The sequence below is a fragment of the Podarcis raffonei genome, chromosome 5 (genome assembly GCF_027172205.1).
Source record: "Podarcis raffonei isolate rPodRaf1 chromosome 5, rPodRaf1.pri, whole genome shotgun sequence".
Classification (NCBI taxonomy): Eukaryota; Metazoa; Chordata; class Lepidosauria; order Squamata; family Lacertidae; genus Podarcis; species Podarcis raffonei.
The window spans coordinates 78,299,260-78,315,940 of NC_070606.1; the positions used below are offsets into that span (position 1 = coordinate 78,299,260).

Consider the following 16,681-nt stretch of genomic DNA (forward strand, 5'->3'; position numbering starts at 1 on the left):
CGAATCCCCACTACAGGGTGAGCTCCCTTTACTCTGTCTCAGCTCCTGCCAACCCAGCAGTTCGAAAGCACAACAGTGCAAGTAGATAAATAGGTACCACTGCAGCAGGAAGGTAAATTGCATTTCTTTGCACTCTGGCTTCCGTCATGGTGTTGCATGGGCCAAAAGCAGTTTAGTCATGCTGGCCACATGACCTGGAAATCTGTCTGTGGACAAACGCCAGCTTCCTCGACCTGAAAGCGAGATGAACACTGCAACCCCATAGTTGCCTTTTACTGGACTTAACCGTTCAAGGGGTCCCTTACCTTTACCTTTTTACAAATTTAACAACATCATCAACAACAACATTCTATTTGGAGTAGGGCCTGCTGAAATTAATGAACCTAGGTCTGAGTATACACAATACGCCTAAAGCTCATTCTTTCCATCAAAGAATTCTGGGCACTGTTGCTTATCCTTTTTGGGGGTGTGTGTGCTTTGGATGTGTTTTAAATGTGTGTAGTGTATACAGAATAAATTAGTCATGTTTATTCACTTCGGGGGGTTTACTGAGAGTTGGAATAGCACTGGATAAAATCCTATTTAAATTGACATTGCTGAAACACAGACCTATAGCCTTAAACAACCATTTTGTTCAAAGGACCACCTGGTATGTTGTTTTGGAAGCATATTTCTGCTTTTTCTTTATAACTCTCTGATGTATAGCCCCTTTTAGCCCTTAAGTGCTTTTATAGGGACGTTCTGAAAAGATGATGAGAGAGTTCTGTGGTGAGTTGGTTGAAGAGATTCAAGAAAAGAGTGTTAGGCTGTGTACACATATAGGATTTGAAACAATCAGGCCTCATTTCTTCACAAAGCACTTTTTTACATAGCTCTTAATATACGTACCTTCGCACGATAGCATTGCCAAAAGGGAGAGTTGCTATCCATGCTGTCTTTACATACAGGTGGCTGTGTTTATGAAGCAGTATCCATTGATGTACTCCACTCAGTCTGTCTATTCACGCACGCTAAGCACTGGCAGAACATCACTAGGTGCTCCCCAATAGGAGGGGACCAATGAATGCAGCACAAATCAGATAAAAAACTGTTCTTGTAGAATGTGCTTTAGATCAACCCACAGTATGGGACAGGGATGAAGTGGCAGCCATGTTGTGTGTACATCACCCCAAAAATGTGCCCACATCCCACGCGGAATGCACATTATTACACTGTGTGTACACGCTCTTAAAGATTTGAGAGGAAAAAGAGACTGTGAAGATGACAGTGATTGTGAATGAAAATAACAGCAGAGCAGTATTTTTAGTCCTCACACAGCCTGTGAGTGACAGACCAGGACTCTGTGGCAGCAGCCAGGCCTCTAATTGATCACCTCAAGGATAGCTAATTTATTTGATTTCATCCTGCCCTATTTGTTGTTTAGACACTAATTTTGAACAGTATACTTAGCTGAATTGTTCTTGCTTCCTTCCCTTCTCCTTCCTCCTTGTTAAATAAATCATTGTTTGTACTATTCAATTAAGTTGCCCACTGCCTTCCCCCTTGCATCCATTCGGGGAAAACTGGATGAAATGTTCACATTGCAGTTTAAATCTGAGTCCCACTGCCCTCTAGAAGATAGGGGGTGCGCGCGTGCACACTTAACTTTAAAAAACTGCATTATATCACAAAATCATGGTGCATGAACCACACACCGGGTATTTCAGTTGTTGTTGTTGTTTAGTCGTTTAGTCGTGTCCGACTCTTAGTGACCCCATGGACCAGAGCACGCCAGGCACTTCTGTCCTCCACTGCCTCCTGCAGTTTGATCAAATTCATGCTGGTAGCTTCAAGAACACCATCCAACCATCTCATCCTCTGTCGTCCCCTTCTCCTTGTGCCCTCCATCTTTCCCAACATCAGGGTCTTTTCCAGGGAGTCTTCTCTTCTCATGAGGTGGCCAAAGTATTGGAGCCTCAACTTCACGATCTGTCCTTCCAGTGAGCACTCAGGGCTGATTTCCTTAAGAATGGATACGTTTGATCTTCTTGCAGTCCATGGGACTCTCAAGAGTCTCCTCCAGCACCATAATTCAAAAGCATCAATTCTTCGGCGATCAGCCTTCTTTATGGTCCAGCTCTCACTTCCATACATCACTACTGGGAAAACCATAGCTTTTACTATACGGACCTTTGTTGGCAAGGTGATGTTTCTACTTTTTAAGATGCTGTCTAGGTTTGTCATTGCTTTTCTCCCAAGAAGCAGGTGTCTTTTAATTTCGTGACTGCTGTCACCATCTGCAGTGATCCGGGTATTTCAGACTGCATACTAAATCGATACTTTCCACTGACAGTGTTTGAATATTGAATATGTACTTGCTTCTACAGTGTGTGATGTGGCCTTGGGCAGGCACGTGTGTACATTGGGCCATTTGTTTTAAGACTTGTAGTATTGATAGTATTGACATCTTTGCACTTGCACCACAAAATAGGTCCACCGCAGTGTTTAGAAGCCTAGTAAAATTAGGTGGGGAGAATAAAGCCAAGTTCACTAAAAACAATGACAATGAAAAAATGCTTGTTCTTTTTCTGCAGGGAAATCTTTCCCAGGAATTCGATCGTCTTGTGATCGTCACCTCTTAACTGCTGCTCACAACAGCATAGAAGTGGGTGCTGTGTTTGCTGTGCTGAAAGCGATACTGATGCTTGGTAAGATCACATTTAATGTTCTTCATTTCATGGTTAAGGCTGCAGCCCCTTACCAAGTCTCCTAGGAGAAAGTTCCATTGAATTTGGGGGACTCTTACTTGTCAGTAGACATGCTTAGGCTTGCCCTGTGAGGCTGAAGTCTTACACACACACACACACACACACACACACACACTTACATGGGAGTAAATTTCATCAAATTCAGTGGGATTTACTTCTGAATAGGCAAGCATAGGACGTGGGTGGTGCTGTGGGTTAAACCACAGAGCCTAGGGCTTGCCGATCAGAAGGTCAGCAGTTCGAATCCCCGCGACAGGGTGAGCTCCCGTTGCTCGGTCCCTGCTCCTGCCAACCTAGCAGTTCGAAAGCACAAATTTCAAGTAGATAAATAGGTACCACTCCAGCGGGAAGGTAAACGGCATTTCCGTGCGCTGCTCTGGTGCACCAGAAGCGGCTTAGTCATGCTGGTCACATGACCCGGAAGCTGTACACCAGCTCCCTCGGCCAATAAAGCGAGATGAGCGCCACAACCCCAGAGTCATCCACGACTGGACCTAATGGTCAGGGGTCCCTTTACCTTTTGCCTTTAGGCAAGCATAGGATCCTACTAAATTTTGATTTTGATTTTGACTGGATACATTGTCTAGAGCATGGGTCCGTCCGTTCTCCCCAGATGTTGAACTCTCATCAGCCCCACCCAACATGACCAGTGATCAGGGAATATAAGGGACCAGAAGTGCCGCATCCCTGAGCTTCAGTTATATCTTAAAATCTGATGTTCTAAGGATTAATCCTACAATAGATGAGGCGTTTGTATTAAATTCTTCTATTTCCTGCTACCCAGTAGGTGTAAAAATTCAGCTTCAGCAGGATTGCTTAGAATCATAGAATCATCGAAGTTGGAATAGACCCCAGGGTCATCTAATATCCTCTCCCCAGCCCCAATCCAACCCCCCCCTCTTAAAACCGTGGGTAGATGAAGGGAATGCCTTCTCAGGGTCTGTCAAGGCAGGCTAGTGCAGGACTCTGAAGCTTTGATGGTATTAATTAATATCATTAATATTGTATTAGCTCATTTTTAATGTTAAGCCTAAAGTAATAGTTAATGATGCTGCAAAGTACACTAATAATGCAGGTATCTCAGCTAAAGCATCCATGACAGGTGGCCATCCAATTTCTTCTTAAAAACTGCCAAAGGAAGGAGAGTCCATCATCTCTGTGGGAGTCTGTTCCACTGCCAAACAGCTCTGACTTTCAGAAAGTTTTTCCCCTGAATGTTTAGTCGGAATCTCCTTTCTTGCAACTTGAAGCCATTGGTTTGAGTTCTACCCTCCAGAGCAGGAGAAAGCAAGCATGCTCCCTCTTCCATGTGACAGCCCTTAAGATATTTGAAGGTGGCTATCGTATCTCCTCTCAGTCTCCACTTTTCCAGGCTAAACACACCCAGCTCCTTCAAGCACTCCTCGCGAGGCTTAGTTTCCAGACCCTTGATCATCTTGGTTGCCCTTCTCTGCACACGCCCCAGCTCGTCAACATCCTTCTTAAATTGTGGCGCTTGCCCAGGTTGTTTTTGATAGTTAAACAGTAATAATAATCTTCATATTTGTGCTGCTTCTACTCCATAGGTGATGCGGAAATTGGAAGCAATAGCATGACCTCCTTGAAGAAGTCAGATTACTCAGTGCGAAGATTACTAGGTGACCTTAATGAAGATGAGATATGGGATGCTGCCTCACATTCTTTGAAATCATGCGGAAAACCTTTCTCCACAGAAACTGCTAGTCTCAGCGAATATGCTAGATATGTGCTAAGAAGTATATGCCAGCAGGTACCATAACCCTTTGTTTTTCTCTGTTTATTTGTATATATGAATTTGTTTTTCCAGAGTAATCATTGTTGCCATATTCCAGGGATGCAAAGACAGTCATGACATACTTTCATAAATATAGGTGGGTGATGGGGGTAGAGGAAGGTAGCTGGGGAAGCCATTCAACCCTGATGATGACCTGGGCCAGCCACAACACCTTAGCTTAATCTTCACAGGGTTTTCATGAGTATAAAAAAGGGAGAGGGAATGAATAAGCTGCCTTGAGCTCCTTGGAGGAAAAGTTGGAGCGTGAATGTAATAAAAAAAAGTAATATGGATTTGGTTGTCAGGGCTTCCAGGTCATTTCCTCCTATAAACTTGTATACACTGTTGGCAACTATGGCATCAAGTGATGACTCGTGTGTGAATGAGCTGTCATAGATTGATCTGTCCAGACTGACTTTGATATTGCCAGATATCTATCCAAAGTTCCCATATTTTGGCTGAGTAATCAAGGGATGAAGATTGAGTCAGGTACACACATGTGAGAACAAGTCCACACTCTGGCCATGCGAAGCCTCTTGGGGTACACTGGAACGCACAATCTTACCTTAGTTAAACAAAAACGAAACCCATGTTTTCTTAGGGGCAGTGGAAGCTGTGACCTGTGACAGGTTTACCCAGCCCCCCAGCCTCATTGATTAAACCCGGAAAGAACAAGCCTCTAACTGTGCAGCTGATAGCCTATGCTATATTCAGGAATTAGCTGCACAATTCAGGTCTAGGCATGTTAGATTTTATGGTTGTGGCTCCCATGTAAACTTTGTGCCCATGCTTGAACTTCTCAACAGATAAGAAAGCTGTGCAGGTGTGGTTGTGATCCCACCATTCTTCTCCTCCTTGTGCCATGAAGTTTTTCTCAAACATACAATGAGTATAGCTGTGATTACAGCTGGAATTCGTTTGAGAGTTTAGCTTAACATTGTGATTTCCTTTTTAAAGAGTTCCTTGAGTATTCAGTCAGCGGCATGTAAATGCTCTTGACGGAATACCTGAGAAGTAGAACCAGAGAAAAAGATGGTTTGTCTTAAAAGAAAAAAATATATATATTTAACTAAATTCTTCCTTGTTAAATATTTTGCATAATGGACTTGGATTTAATGTAAAGTATAGCTTTTTCATGGTCAGGGGTACCTTTACCTTTTTTTTATAGCTTTTTCACAGTGCTAGCATGAATCTGACTCATCCTGAACAATGTTGATTTTTTGTTATGCGTTGCAAGCAAAACAAACAAACATTGCCTTTGCTGTGATTAATGTTCAATTCAACTTTTTGCTGATAGGAGTGGGTGGGAGAACACTGCTTGAAAGAACCTGAAAGACTGTGTACCGACAAAGATCTTATCCTGGACCCAGTCCTTTCAAACAAGCAAGCACAAAAATTGTTGCAGCTTATCTGTTATCCTCATGGTGTTAAAGAATGTGCAGAGGGTGACAATCCTCAGAGACAACACATCAAGCGCATTCTTCAGGTAAGCAGACCGAATAAAGGCTTTGTATTTGATGTTCTTTCCTCTTGCTCCCACCACATGTTAGACCCTTTTGTCCCTGTGTACATACCGTCCCTTGTAAAGGGATAAAATTAAGGGAGAGGGGAATTAAGTCTTTCCTGCCAACCACAAACCCTTCTGCTACTGAAGCACACGCTAGCCAGAAATGTGAAGAAACTCTGTATGTGTGCAGCTCGTGTATGGAGGGAGGCTCCCTACAAGATTTCTGCCTGCCTGCCTGCCTGCCTGCATAGGTATGGCTTCTTCTTGTGGTCACTGAATGTAAGGACACAGGTGGCACTGTGGTCTAAACCACTGAGCCTCTTGGGCTTGCCAATCAGAATGTCAGTGGTTTGAATCACTGCGACGAAGTGAGCTCCCGTTGCTTTGTCCCAGCTCCTGCCAACCTAGCAGTTCGAAAGCACAGTGCAAGTAGATAAATAGGTACCGCTGTGCTGAGAAGGTAAATGGCATTTCCATGCGCTCTGGTTTCTGTCACGGTGTTCCATTGCACCAGAAGCAGTTTAGTCCTGCTGGCCACATGACCTGGAAAGCTGTCGGTAGATAAAAGCCGGCTCCCTCAGCCTTAAAGCGAGATGAGTGCCACAACCCCATAGTCGCCTTTGACTGGACTTAACTGTCCAGGGGTCCTTTACCATTTTTTTTTTTACCTTTACCTATAACGTGTAGTTCTGCCCTTAGTCAAGATCAGCTAAAAGCTATGTTTTGAGGTGGGGGTGAAATCAGGAACAGGCTCTTCCCCAAGGCAAGGCCCCCATCCCTTTCCCACCGATCCCATCTGTAGTCAGGAAGAATGAACAAAATGAGCCACATCCCCGATGCATGTAGAAAAGACAATGATATGCAGGCAAGAACAAAATCGCATGCCATGTTTAATGGTGACACAGCTATTTGTCATTCTTTGCACAGAATTTGGATCAGTGGACTCTCCGCCAATCGTGGTTGGAGCTCCAGCTGACGATCAAACAGTGTATGAAGGAGCCTGTGAGTATTGCCTTGCATACATGTTTCATTCGATAAAGTTTTCCTTTTTTAAAATAAATAAATAAATAAATAAAATAACCTAGTGTGTGAGCAAAGATATCATGAATGTGCTAGTTTACTTATGTTTCACTGTAGGGTTCTGGGTCTGTGGCTGAAATGAACAGCTTGTTGGATAATATTGCAAAGGCGACGATAGAGGTGTTTCAGCAATCCGCTGATCTAAACAATAACTCTTCTAACTCTGGTATAGGCCTCTTCAGTCCAAACTCTGTTGGAAACGCTGACACACATAATACGAGGCAGAAAAGTAAAAAGACGTTTCTAAGGTAATGTTCTCTGCCTGAATGGATAAAGATGAAATTAATCTGCTTTTTTTAAAAAACAGGAATACTTGAGAGGGTTGTGAGCGTGGAGGGTTGTATTTAATAATAATTGTGGTGTTAATTTCAAGAATCCAAAAGCCAGTAGTCATAGCCCAGAAAAGTCTCCCCAGATTTGTTCTGGGCTCAGAAGTTCCAGTGCATGTGCAAAGTTTCTCTGCGTGTGAGAATTTATCAGTTTGGTTGATCATGCACTGTAAGCACACTAGCAGGTATAAACATTAGTTCTTCAGGTGCAATGAATGGGAATTTCTGCATGCTCAAGACCTCCAAAAAGCACACAAAAATACTTTGGGACTGGGATGTGGAACTTCAGCTCACAACTTACTTAAAATTATATTGAACTGTATTGGCTTAAATCTACCTACCTGCCTTGTTTTAAGTAGTTTGCAAAACCTGTATCTCACACACATGCATATAGTGCTTTGAAGGAAAAAACCTGAGAATACTGGGTTATAATTCTGTTTGAAATGTCTTGTATGTTTCATGCTTTTAGTTCTTCTGAGAGGCGAGGCGCTTGGCTAGTGTCTCCCCTGATCGCGAAGCTGCCTACCTCTGTTCAAGGCAGAGTCTTGAAAGCAGCTGGAGAAGAGCTGGAGAAAGGCCAGCATTTGGGATCGTCTTCAAAGAAGGAGAGAGACAGGCAGAAGCAAAAGAGGTAGAAATGATTTGGGGGGAGAAATGCTGCAACTTTTTACTGGGAATATCTGATGCAGACACTGGCTAGGGAGAGTTTGTGCTTTTATTACAAGTATTCCAATCCTGCTATTGTAAATCGGACATGTTTGTGCACCCAGTCAAGGTTTGTTTTATGAAATAAGCCTGCAACATTCTCCCCCCCCCCCAATACAGTTATTATGGGAAAGGTAGGTTACAGTTTGGTTGCATTTAGGAAAAAATGTAGCACGTAAGCAAGACCATGTTTTCCTTCTTAATGCCCCAATTGTTGCTCTGGAAACAGCACAGTTAAAAAAAAAAAGAAGAAGGACCAATAATGTGTTAACATTTACTGAAAGTAGCACCACAGCTGGATTGATTCTATTCATCATTTCCAAAAGAAAAAAACTATTTTTAAAATGATACTTACTTCTTGCCCTCAAATAAAAAGATCTCTTTCCACAAATAGATGTTTACTTCTCATATGGGATTCTGATTAGGGGTCAAGAAATGACATGCTCAGATGTGTGCATGAATACATATGTTATTAGATGTTTCACAATAAACTATAGTGTTCAAATTCTCTGCATGAAATTGCTTGTCTATATTCAAAAGCCTATATAAAAAAACCAACATTTTCCCTTTCTTTCCTTTCTTTTTTCCCTGCATTCCCCACTTCATGGCTGAAAATTCAGATCATACTTTCATTTTAACTGTGTTGATCTTAATCTGCCTTAAACTAGTTCTTAGTTGTCCAAATACCTTTACTTTGCTTAATTAGCAATACTGAACGATACAGCCTGATAAGCATTGTGGCACTCCATTAAAAGTGCAATGTCTTAGGCTTCCTGCAAACTTGAATAGGATAAGAATACTGCACATTCCTCTGGCTTTCATTAAAGGCTGCTTTGGAAGTGCCACACATAAAGGAGGGTGATGGAGAAAGCAGAGAGTGCCAGTGTATTGCATTCTTCTGCATTGTCCGAAGGAGAACTTTCACATCTTCTTTTTATAGATAGCCGTGGAAGATATGGAGACAGCTTTTCCCCCCTGAAAGGATAAGGGGATGTGAGAGTTCTGTTTCTGATGAGACAGGAAGTGAGCCATGAACTTCTTCATCCTCCTCCAAAAGAAGCTGCCAGCTTAAAAACACACATTTTACACGAGTGTGTTGGCCTCTATTTATACCGTGGTCATAATGCAAGGACTTTCAAATTCCCTACCCTTGTGGCTGCTGTTACCAATATCCCCACTGATGGACTCCTTGGGAGCTTCCAGGGAAATCCATGGTTTGAAGAACCACTGTCCTAATGTTTGGCTTTCAGCGTGTGAGTGATTTTTAGCTTGCAAAAACAGCGATAACAGCGCACGTGAAGAGAACCCTGCTAGGGAAAGAGTAGACAAAGGGAAGGAAGGGATTGGAGACAGGAAATATCAAAGTAACACTACTAATTGAATCTTGTCTCTGCCTCTTTTAAAGCATGTCTCTTTTGAGTCAGCAACCTTTCCTTTCTTTGGTACTTACTTGCCTTAAGGGACAGGATGAGCAGCGAGAAGGGCTTCTAACATCTCTACAAAATCAAGTTAATCAGGTAAAAATAAGCAGATAATTCTGTGCTCTGCATCAGATGAAAATCAATTATACTAATGGACTCAGGCACACGGGAAACCACATTTGAAAGGCCATCCGTGTGAGTTTCAGGAACATAAATGGAGAGAAATGACAGAAGGTTTAGCTGATTTTTTATTTAAGAAAACAACACAAAATCATCTGCATTTTAAAAAAAGAAAAATGGCAAACTTTCTCAGATACCTAAGCAGGAATAGAAGTAATTGCTGTTGGCAAAGTGACCCATTACATTGCGCTTGCCTTGTTGTTTTGTATTGCATCTGCAACATCTTCACTTTAGGTACTAAGACTATGCACACATTACTGTTTACTCTGGCTCCAGTGCTATCCCACTGCTGATGTCTGAAACCAAGTTACCACAATCTATATGTATCATATAGTTTCTTGAGAAGCACTGCTGTTAGATGTGTTTTCCCTCAAATCAGGCTCAATTTGATCTGAAAAGACAAGCAGTGAACACTTCAGATATTTGCTGCACACTTGCAGTCTTCACTGAATAGGAGTTGTGGGGAAAGTGCAGGTACAGGGAAACAAATTGGCTAGTTTGCATCGAGTGAATACATCTCAGCTCCCTCTCTGGTGTGTATAGCAATGTAAAAACATGACTTGAAATGCAGCAGGGAAAAATGACCTTACTGCATTTTAAGGTCCCTAATGTGCACAATGTCTAATACCAGGCTACAAAATGCTACTTTAAGTGAGATCAGTGACTTGTGTGGGACTTTTTATTTCTATTTCTTGGAGCACTAGTCTATCATGCTATATAGCATAGGTCTGCTCTTGAAACTTCCCACAGTTCCAGTAATGATTTGCTGCATGGCACTGCAAATTTGGAGTTCTGGGAATCCGAAATCCAGAACCCACTGACTCACAAAACAGGTTCTAGAGCTCTTTGGATCCTGACCTAAAGCACATCAAAGCATTGGCTACACATGGAGGTCAATGAGATGGTCATATTCTGATAGAACGGATTGTACTATTTCAGACTGAAGTTGAGGAACATCAATTTTGATTGCTCTCCCATGTAAAAAATAAATTATATGCAGGTGAGAGTGGGAGAAAGCCTCTAGCCCAGCCTGATCCCTTTGCACTGACTTTTTACTTGTAGGGAGTGTTGTTTATGTGTAGATTTTTTTTAAAGACTTCCACAACCTGCAGTCCCTGTGGGTGTGTCCAAATAGGTACATTTTAGTCTAATACCTCATTCCCACCTCATTCTGCTGGATGAATAGACTAGGCCTAATGTGGGGCATGTTGCCACTTCAGTTGTTAATACAGTAGTTTGTAAGATAGATTAGAAGGTGACAGAACTCAGCATTTGACCCTTGATTTCAGTGCTTGATTCCTATGCTGCTATCATGACAGGTGAGCCACTTAGTTTTGGTATGTCCCCACAACCATCCTAGTACAGTTGGTCCTAGGATCCCAAACGCCTTGGTACTCAGACGTTTTGGCTCCCAAATGCCACAAACCCGGACGTGAGTGTTCTGGTTTACGAACGTTCTTTGGAACACCAACGTCCTACAGGGCTTCCGCGGCTTCCGATTGGCTGCAGGAGCCAATCAGAAGCCGCAATTTGGTTTCTGGACGTTTTGGAATGGACTCCGTCCGACTTCCAAAGTACAACTGTAATGACTAGGTAGAAGAGCTATGTACACAGAGCATAGGACTCTTATTGTTGTGGACAGATACCTTATTGCTTGCCCCGCTCCTCCATCTGTGTGTAACTACAGTACTACAAGAGCAGCTCCCAGGCCACTGTAAAACACACAGTTAGCATGTAACAAAATTCATTTTAGATATAGTTTCTAACTATTCCATTTTCTGACACTTCCCTCCTCCATTTCTGTTTCGGCTGCCTTCAATCCTTCCTTCTTCCTCCCAGTACTTCTGGTACCTCCCAGTACTTTAATCTGGATCTGAGATATTTATTCCTTTACCATCCTTGCAACTCTGCTTGCAATCTGTAGAAAGTATTAACAGCCACTGAGAGAAGCTATCTGTAGAGTGTCATTCAGAGGCTTCCCTTTCTCACCTATCAAATGAAAGGACTTTGTGTGCTCAGTGGAAAATGATGACTTCTCACAGGCAACTTTTGGGGAGCCCATGCATCTGTGGAGTTTCACCCGGAGGAGAACGTATTTGCAAGTGGCTCTTCTTCTACCTGACTAGATAAGAGGACAACTCTTTCTTTGAACGGCTCCACAGATGGGACTTCATAAGTAGAAATAATGTAAAGTAAAAATAATGGAAAGTATCAGTTAAATTGGACAAGAGAAGATACAAGGTAATAAATTATAGCAGGCAGAAATTTAACAACAAGCAAAATTTGTGAGAAGTATTTCATAGAAGTGGTTGAAAAGAGTTATATATAAAAAAAATGTTGACCAGGAATGAGTAATGTTAAGGTTTAAAGTAAACATGCTTCAGTTAATCAGATTTTTGTCCCTAGATATTAAGCAACTGGAGGGAAGAGAGATACCAGAATGATGTTAAAGCTAGACAGATGATGCATGACGCTCTGCAACTTCGTCTTAATTTGGTGAGAAAAAGGCACAATTATCTGTTTAGACTATTTCTATGTCATTCCTCAGTAAAACTGCTCCTAGGGTTGCCATATTTTGAAGAGCAAAAAAGAGGACACATTTGCAGACTTCTACTTTTAACTATGGATCTCTATGATGACTCTCATTTTACATAACTATGAAAAAGAGGATGTGTCCTGGAAAAAGAGGCCATATGGCAACCCTAATGGTTCTGTGCTGAAACCTGCCCTCCAATTTCTTTACCTGTTACTTGACCTCTTTTGCAGCCCGCTTTAGAATTTCAGTTTCCATTGTCGCACGATTGAGCGTACTTTTATTGCTGCCAGGTAGCCACGGGTGGTATGCATGTACTTTTTCTTCCCATTAAACATTTACTCAGTGTTCTGTAGCCTCCCTGGCTGCCTGTGCTTCCTGATCTGGGGCAAAAAACACACCCTATGGGAGGAGTTATCACGGAATTTGGAAGATACTGCAAGGATCATCTAGTCCAAAACCCTGCAAGTTATTTTCCTGAAATGTGATATTCATATCCGTAATATATATAAAAAAACTGCATATTGAAACTGGAAAATGAAGAACGTGTAAAACCGTTACACATTTGTGTGTGCAAGCACTTAATATGAGAGAAACTCAGAGGCTGTAATCTTGCACTGATGCAGGCAGAGAGATTAGGGTGCAGCAAGACCCCTCATAGAACCCCACTGTGTTCTATGTGTCTAGCATAGCACTGTGTAACAAACACAGTGCTGCGCTAGACACAATGCAACATAGCAGCCCACCAGTTTGCCCACACCCTCTGTGCAGACCCACTCCCACATCTGTGTAGGGGGGGCTGCTGGGTTGCTGTTTTTTAAGATGAAGTGCGGGAGAGACCTTCCAAGGGACTGGCCACTTAATAGCAGCATATTCACAGTATGATTCTGTGACTCAGGAGGGACATGTCAACAGAAGGATGGCTACTCCAGAGCCACGTATCAAGAGCTGTTTGGCATCTCCAAGGAACTTACCAATAGGGACATACTAGGAATCAATGTAATTAGGCCATAATCATAAAGAAAGCAGAGCACAAAAGGCTTGAACTCCCTATGTAGAAGTTGATATGAAAATATTTTTATTTATTTATTATTTTTTGAAATGTGTTATCTATCTTTCTATTTTTTATTCTTTGTTCTGTTTCTTTTTTCTTTTTATATCCTCTATTTTTCATTTTACTTTTATTTATGTATATTTGTATTTACGTGTTTGCAATTAATAAAAATAATAAAAATAATTAAGCAGAGCATAATGTATTTATTCCATCATGTTTATCTTCAATTTTTTTCCATGTGGTTCTCATTTTAGGTGGGTGGAATGTTTGACACGGTGCAGAGAAGTACACAGTGGACCACAGAATGGGCACTTCTGCTCCTTCAAATAATAACATCAGGAACTGTTGACATGCAAACAAACAAGTACGTCTGCACCATTAATAATAACGCAACATTATTCCCCCCCATGAAGTACCAAAGTCGCTAAAAGGGTCTGTGATAGCTCCCGCCATATTATTTTCAAGAGGAATCTTCTGGAACTTTGACTTGATGAGGTCAAGTTCAAAGATACTAGGGCCGTCTCAGATACAGCCAAGAAAACAAATGTTTGTTGGCTGGAGGTGTCTTATTCCTGCTGCAGTTGGAGGAAACCAGAGCGTATCTTGAGAAAAGGGCCATGCATTTATTCAGACTTGAGAAATCATGGAAAGTACCACAGTGAAGCAAACTAGCAGGTGTGGTAGGACGTCCTTTCAGAGACTCACACAATCCAATTTAGATTGGATTATGACATCCCAGAGAGGAATAGTAAACATTTGGCTAAATGGAAGAACATTATTTATTTATTTATTTATTGCTCTTTGTGGTGTAATTCACTTCTTTTTTCTTAATGCTCCTAGTGAATTGTTCACAACTGTACTTGACATGCTGAGTGTGTTGATCAATGGAACCTTAGCTTCTGACCTATCAAATGCAACCCAGGTGGGGTCTGAAGAGAACAAAAGAGCATACATGAATTTGGTGAAAAAGCTGAAAGTAAGTCTCCCGTCTGACTGCTGAAATATGCTTTTGTTAAACGAATCGCTTTTCTAGCAGTTCCCCCCTCTTTTTTGTGTAAAGGAGGAGTATGTAGATATAAGGAAATAAGGGAATCATCTACTAATGAATAAGAATTAAGAAACAGGACAGAAAGGCTTGGTGCACAAGTCATTTGCTAGCCTGGTTAAGAGATCAAGAACAAGCACACAAGAGAGGAGGCAGGAGGAGAAATTGCACGAGCCTGTAGCCATTTCCCAGTCTTTTGACATCTGCAGTGTTGCTTGTATATTAGCCAAAGGGATCGAGACTAATTAATAGATGACACTGACACACCCAATTCTAAATGGATTACTTCAGCAAACAAAAATCACTGCAGTTGATTTCCACAGAACATGTGGGAATGAAGCAGCCATGCCTGATGTGGAAAAGTCTACTCGGTGTGTGTGTGTGTGTGTGTGTGTGTGTGTGCAAATATTTTTGTAACTGGGATTCCTCCAAATAGGAGCGTATGCCCCTTTGCCTGTTAGGTACTGTTTATCACAGATGCGGTATTTGGATGACAACAATAGCTCATGCCTTGCAAGGAAATCATCCCAGGTTCAATGCCCAAAGAATATGTAGAACCACAGCAAGTCAGAGTAGGCAATTCTGGGTTAGCTGGACAAATGTCTTGACTTGGTAGACACGATTGCTTTCTGTCCATGGTACTCTGGCTTGGCCCAATATGATATGCTAAAACTGCAGATGATTCCCCGCCCCCCGACACCATTGCTCATCTGTTCTTTAGGCTTCTACATCAACATTAAATGCAGATTTCTATAGTTAGATTTTTTGGGAGGGGGTCCCATCAGATGAGCGGAAATAGCTTATAAAGCACATTTTAAGGCACAGCGAAGACTGCGGAATAAAAATAGTAAAAGTACAGGGAAATGACTCATAATGAAACATTTCTGGTCTGCAATTTTGAAATGCTTCCTTAACATATGTCCTTTTTACCCCCTTGCAGAAAGAACTGGGAGATAAGTGTTCAGAAAGTATTGACAAAGTTCGTCAACTTCTTCCCTTGCCTAAGCAGATGTGCGACATAATTGCTTGTGAGCCTATGGGATCACTAATTGATACCAAGGGAAACAAAATTGCTGGATTTGACTCCATCGATAAGAAACAGGCAAGAATAAACTTTACTTTTAAGGCGTGCCAACTTTCTCGTGCATATGACAGCCAAAAGATCCATTCAATTCATTTATTCACAGAAGGCTGTGAATGTGTTTCTGTTATGTAAAAAACTATTGTTATTACAGCTACCATATTCTGCAAAGCAAAGAAACAATTCTCTGCCCTTTCTATTAGGCAACATTCCACTTAATAATAATACTTGTAAAAATGCATAGGGTTTCCAAATATTCAGAGAACTCTGCATGCATTACCTAGTTAGAAATTCTTAGAAGAACTCTATAACATGCATTTATATTATCAGCCCCTCTAATATAGATGGGAAGAGTGAAGCTGATTGAGTGACTTATGAAGGCCACCAAGTAAATCCATGTTAGAGGCAAGATTTGGACCGGGGCTTTACTTATTTGTAGCTGAGTGGATTTTGGTACCCCATGGTGAATCTTCTATGCTCAAAGGCAAATCTTAACCAATTATATTTGGATGGAAAGCCTACTGAATTAAATAGGGGTTGCTCCCAGATAAGAGGGGTTAGAAATGCAATCTAAGAGTGTTGTTGGCATCTGTCTGTCTCAAGAAATAAGGAAGTACACCTCCGGGGGTAAAATCAAACCACTGTGTTAGCAGCACTGAGGTGACCTCCCTGGGGCACAAGCCTAGCAGTGTATACAGGGGCGTAGGAAGGGATGTGTGGAGGGGGCGGGTCGCCCCGGGTGCCACTGGGGGGGTGACAAGATGGCCCCTGCCTCCCCCCACCTGTAGAGCGGCTGAGGGCACGCGCAGTCTGTATGGGCTGCCGCTCACGTGCACCTTCCGTAAGGGCTGCCGCTCTCACGTGCCATCTATACGGGCATCTGTACGGGCTGTCGCATGTGAACGGCAGCCCATACGGATGGCACATGTGCGGCACCCTGTATGGTCGCCGCACATGCACAGTCCATACGGGATGCCGTTTGCACGGTATCTGTACGGCAGGCCGCACATGCGCAGTCCATACGGGATACTGTTCGCGAGCAGCAGTCCATATGGACTGCGCATGTGTGGCATTCTGTACAGGCATGTGCACACTCTGTGCGGACTGCCCTGCCCTGGGTGCCGGAGAGGGTTCCTCTGCCACTGAGTGTATATGGAGGTCCTGGGCTGCCCAGACAACAACACCCCACCATCTTGGCCTCTCTAGT

At 42.4% G+C, this 16,681-nt stretch overlaps 1 protein-coding gene across 5 annotated transcripts in view; it reads left to right on the top strand.

The window, feature by feature from the left end:
* Positions 1-16,681, top strand: part of MED12L (mediator complex subunit 12L) — a 187,995-nt gene that overhangs the window by 140,747 nt on the left and 30,567 nt on the right. For all 5 annotated transcript variants that reach the window (XM_053390283.1, XM_053390285.1, XM_053390286.1 and 2 more), the window contains 11 exons: positions 2,574-2,687; positions 4,313-4,515; positions 5,837-6,025; positions 6,974-7,048; positions 7,184-7,374; positions 7,925-8,086; positions 9,566-9,677; positions 12,168-12,257; positions 13,603-13,712; positions 14,189-14,324; positions 15,334-15,495. In XM_053390283.1, the coding sequence (XP_053246258.1) occupies positions 2,574-2,687; positions 4,313-4,515; positions 5,837-6,025; positions 6,974-7,048; positions 7,184-7,374; positions 7,925-8,086; positions 9,566-9,677; positions 12,168-12,257; positions 13,603-13,712; positions 14,189-14,324; positions 15,334-15,495 (1,544 nt within the window). The remainder of the gene's footprint in view (positions 1-2,573; positions 2,688-4,312; positions 4,516-5,836; positions 6,026-6,973; positions 7,049-7,183; positions 7,375-7,924; positions 8,087-9,565; positions 9,678-12,167; positions 12,258-13,602; positions 13,713-14,188; positions 14,325-15,333; positions 15,496-16,681) is intronic.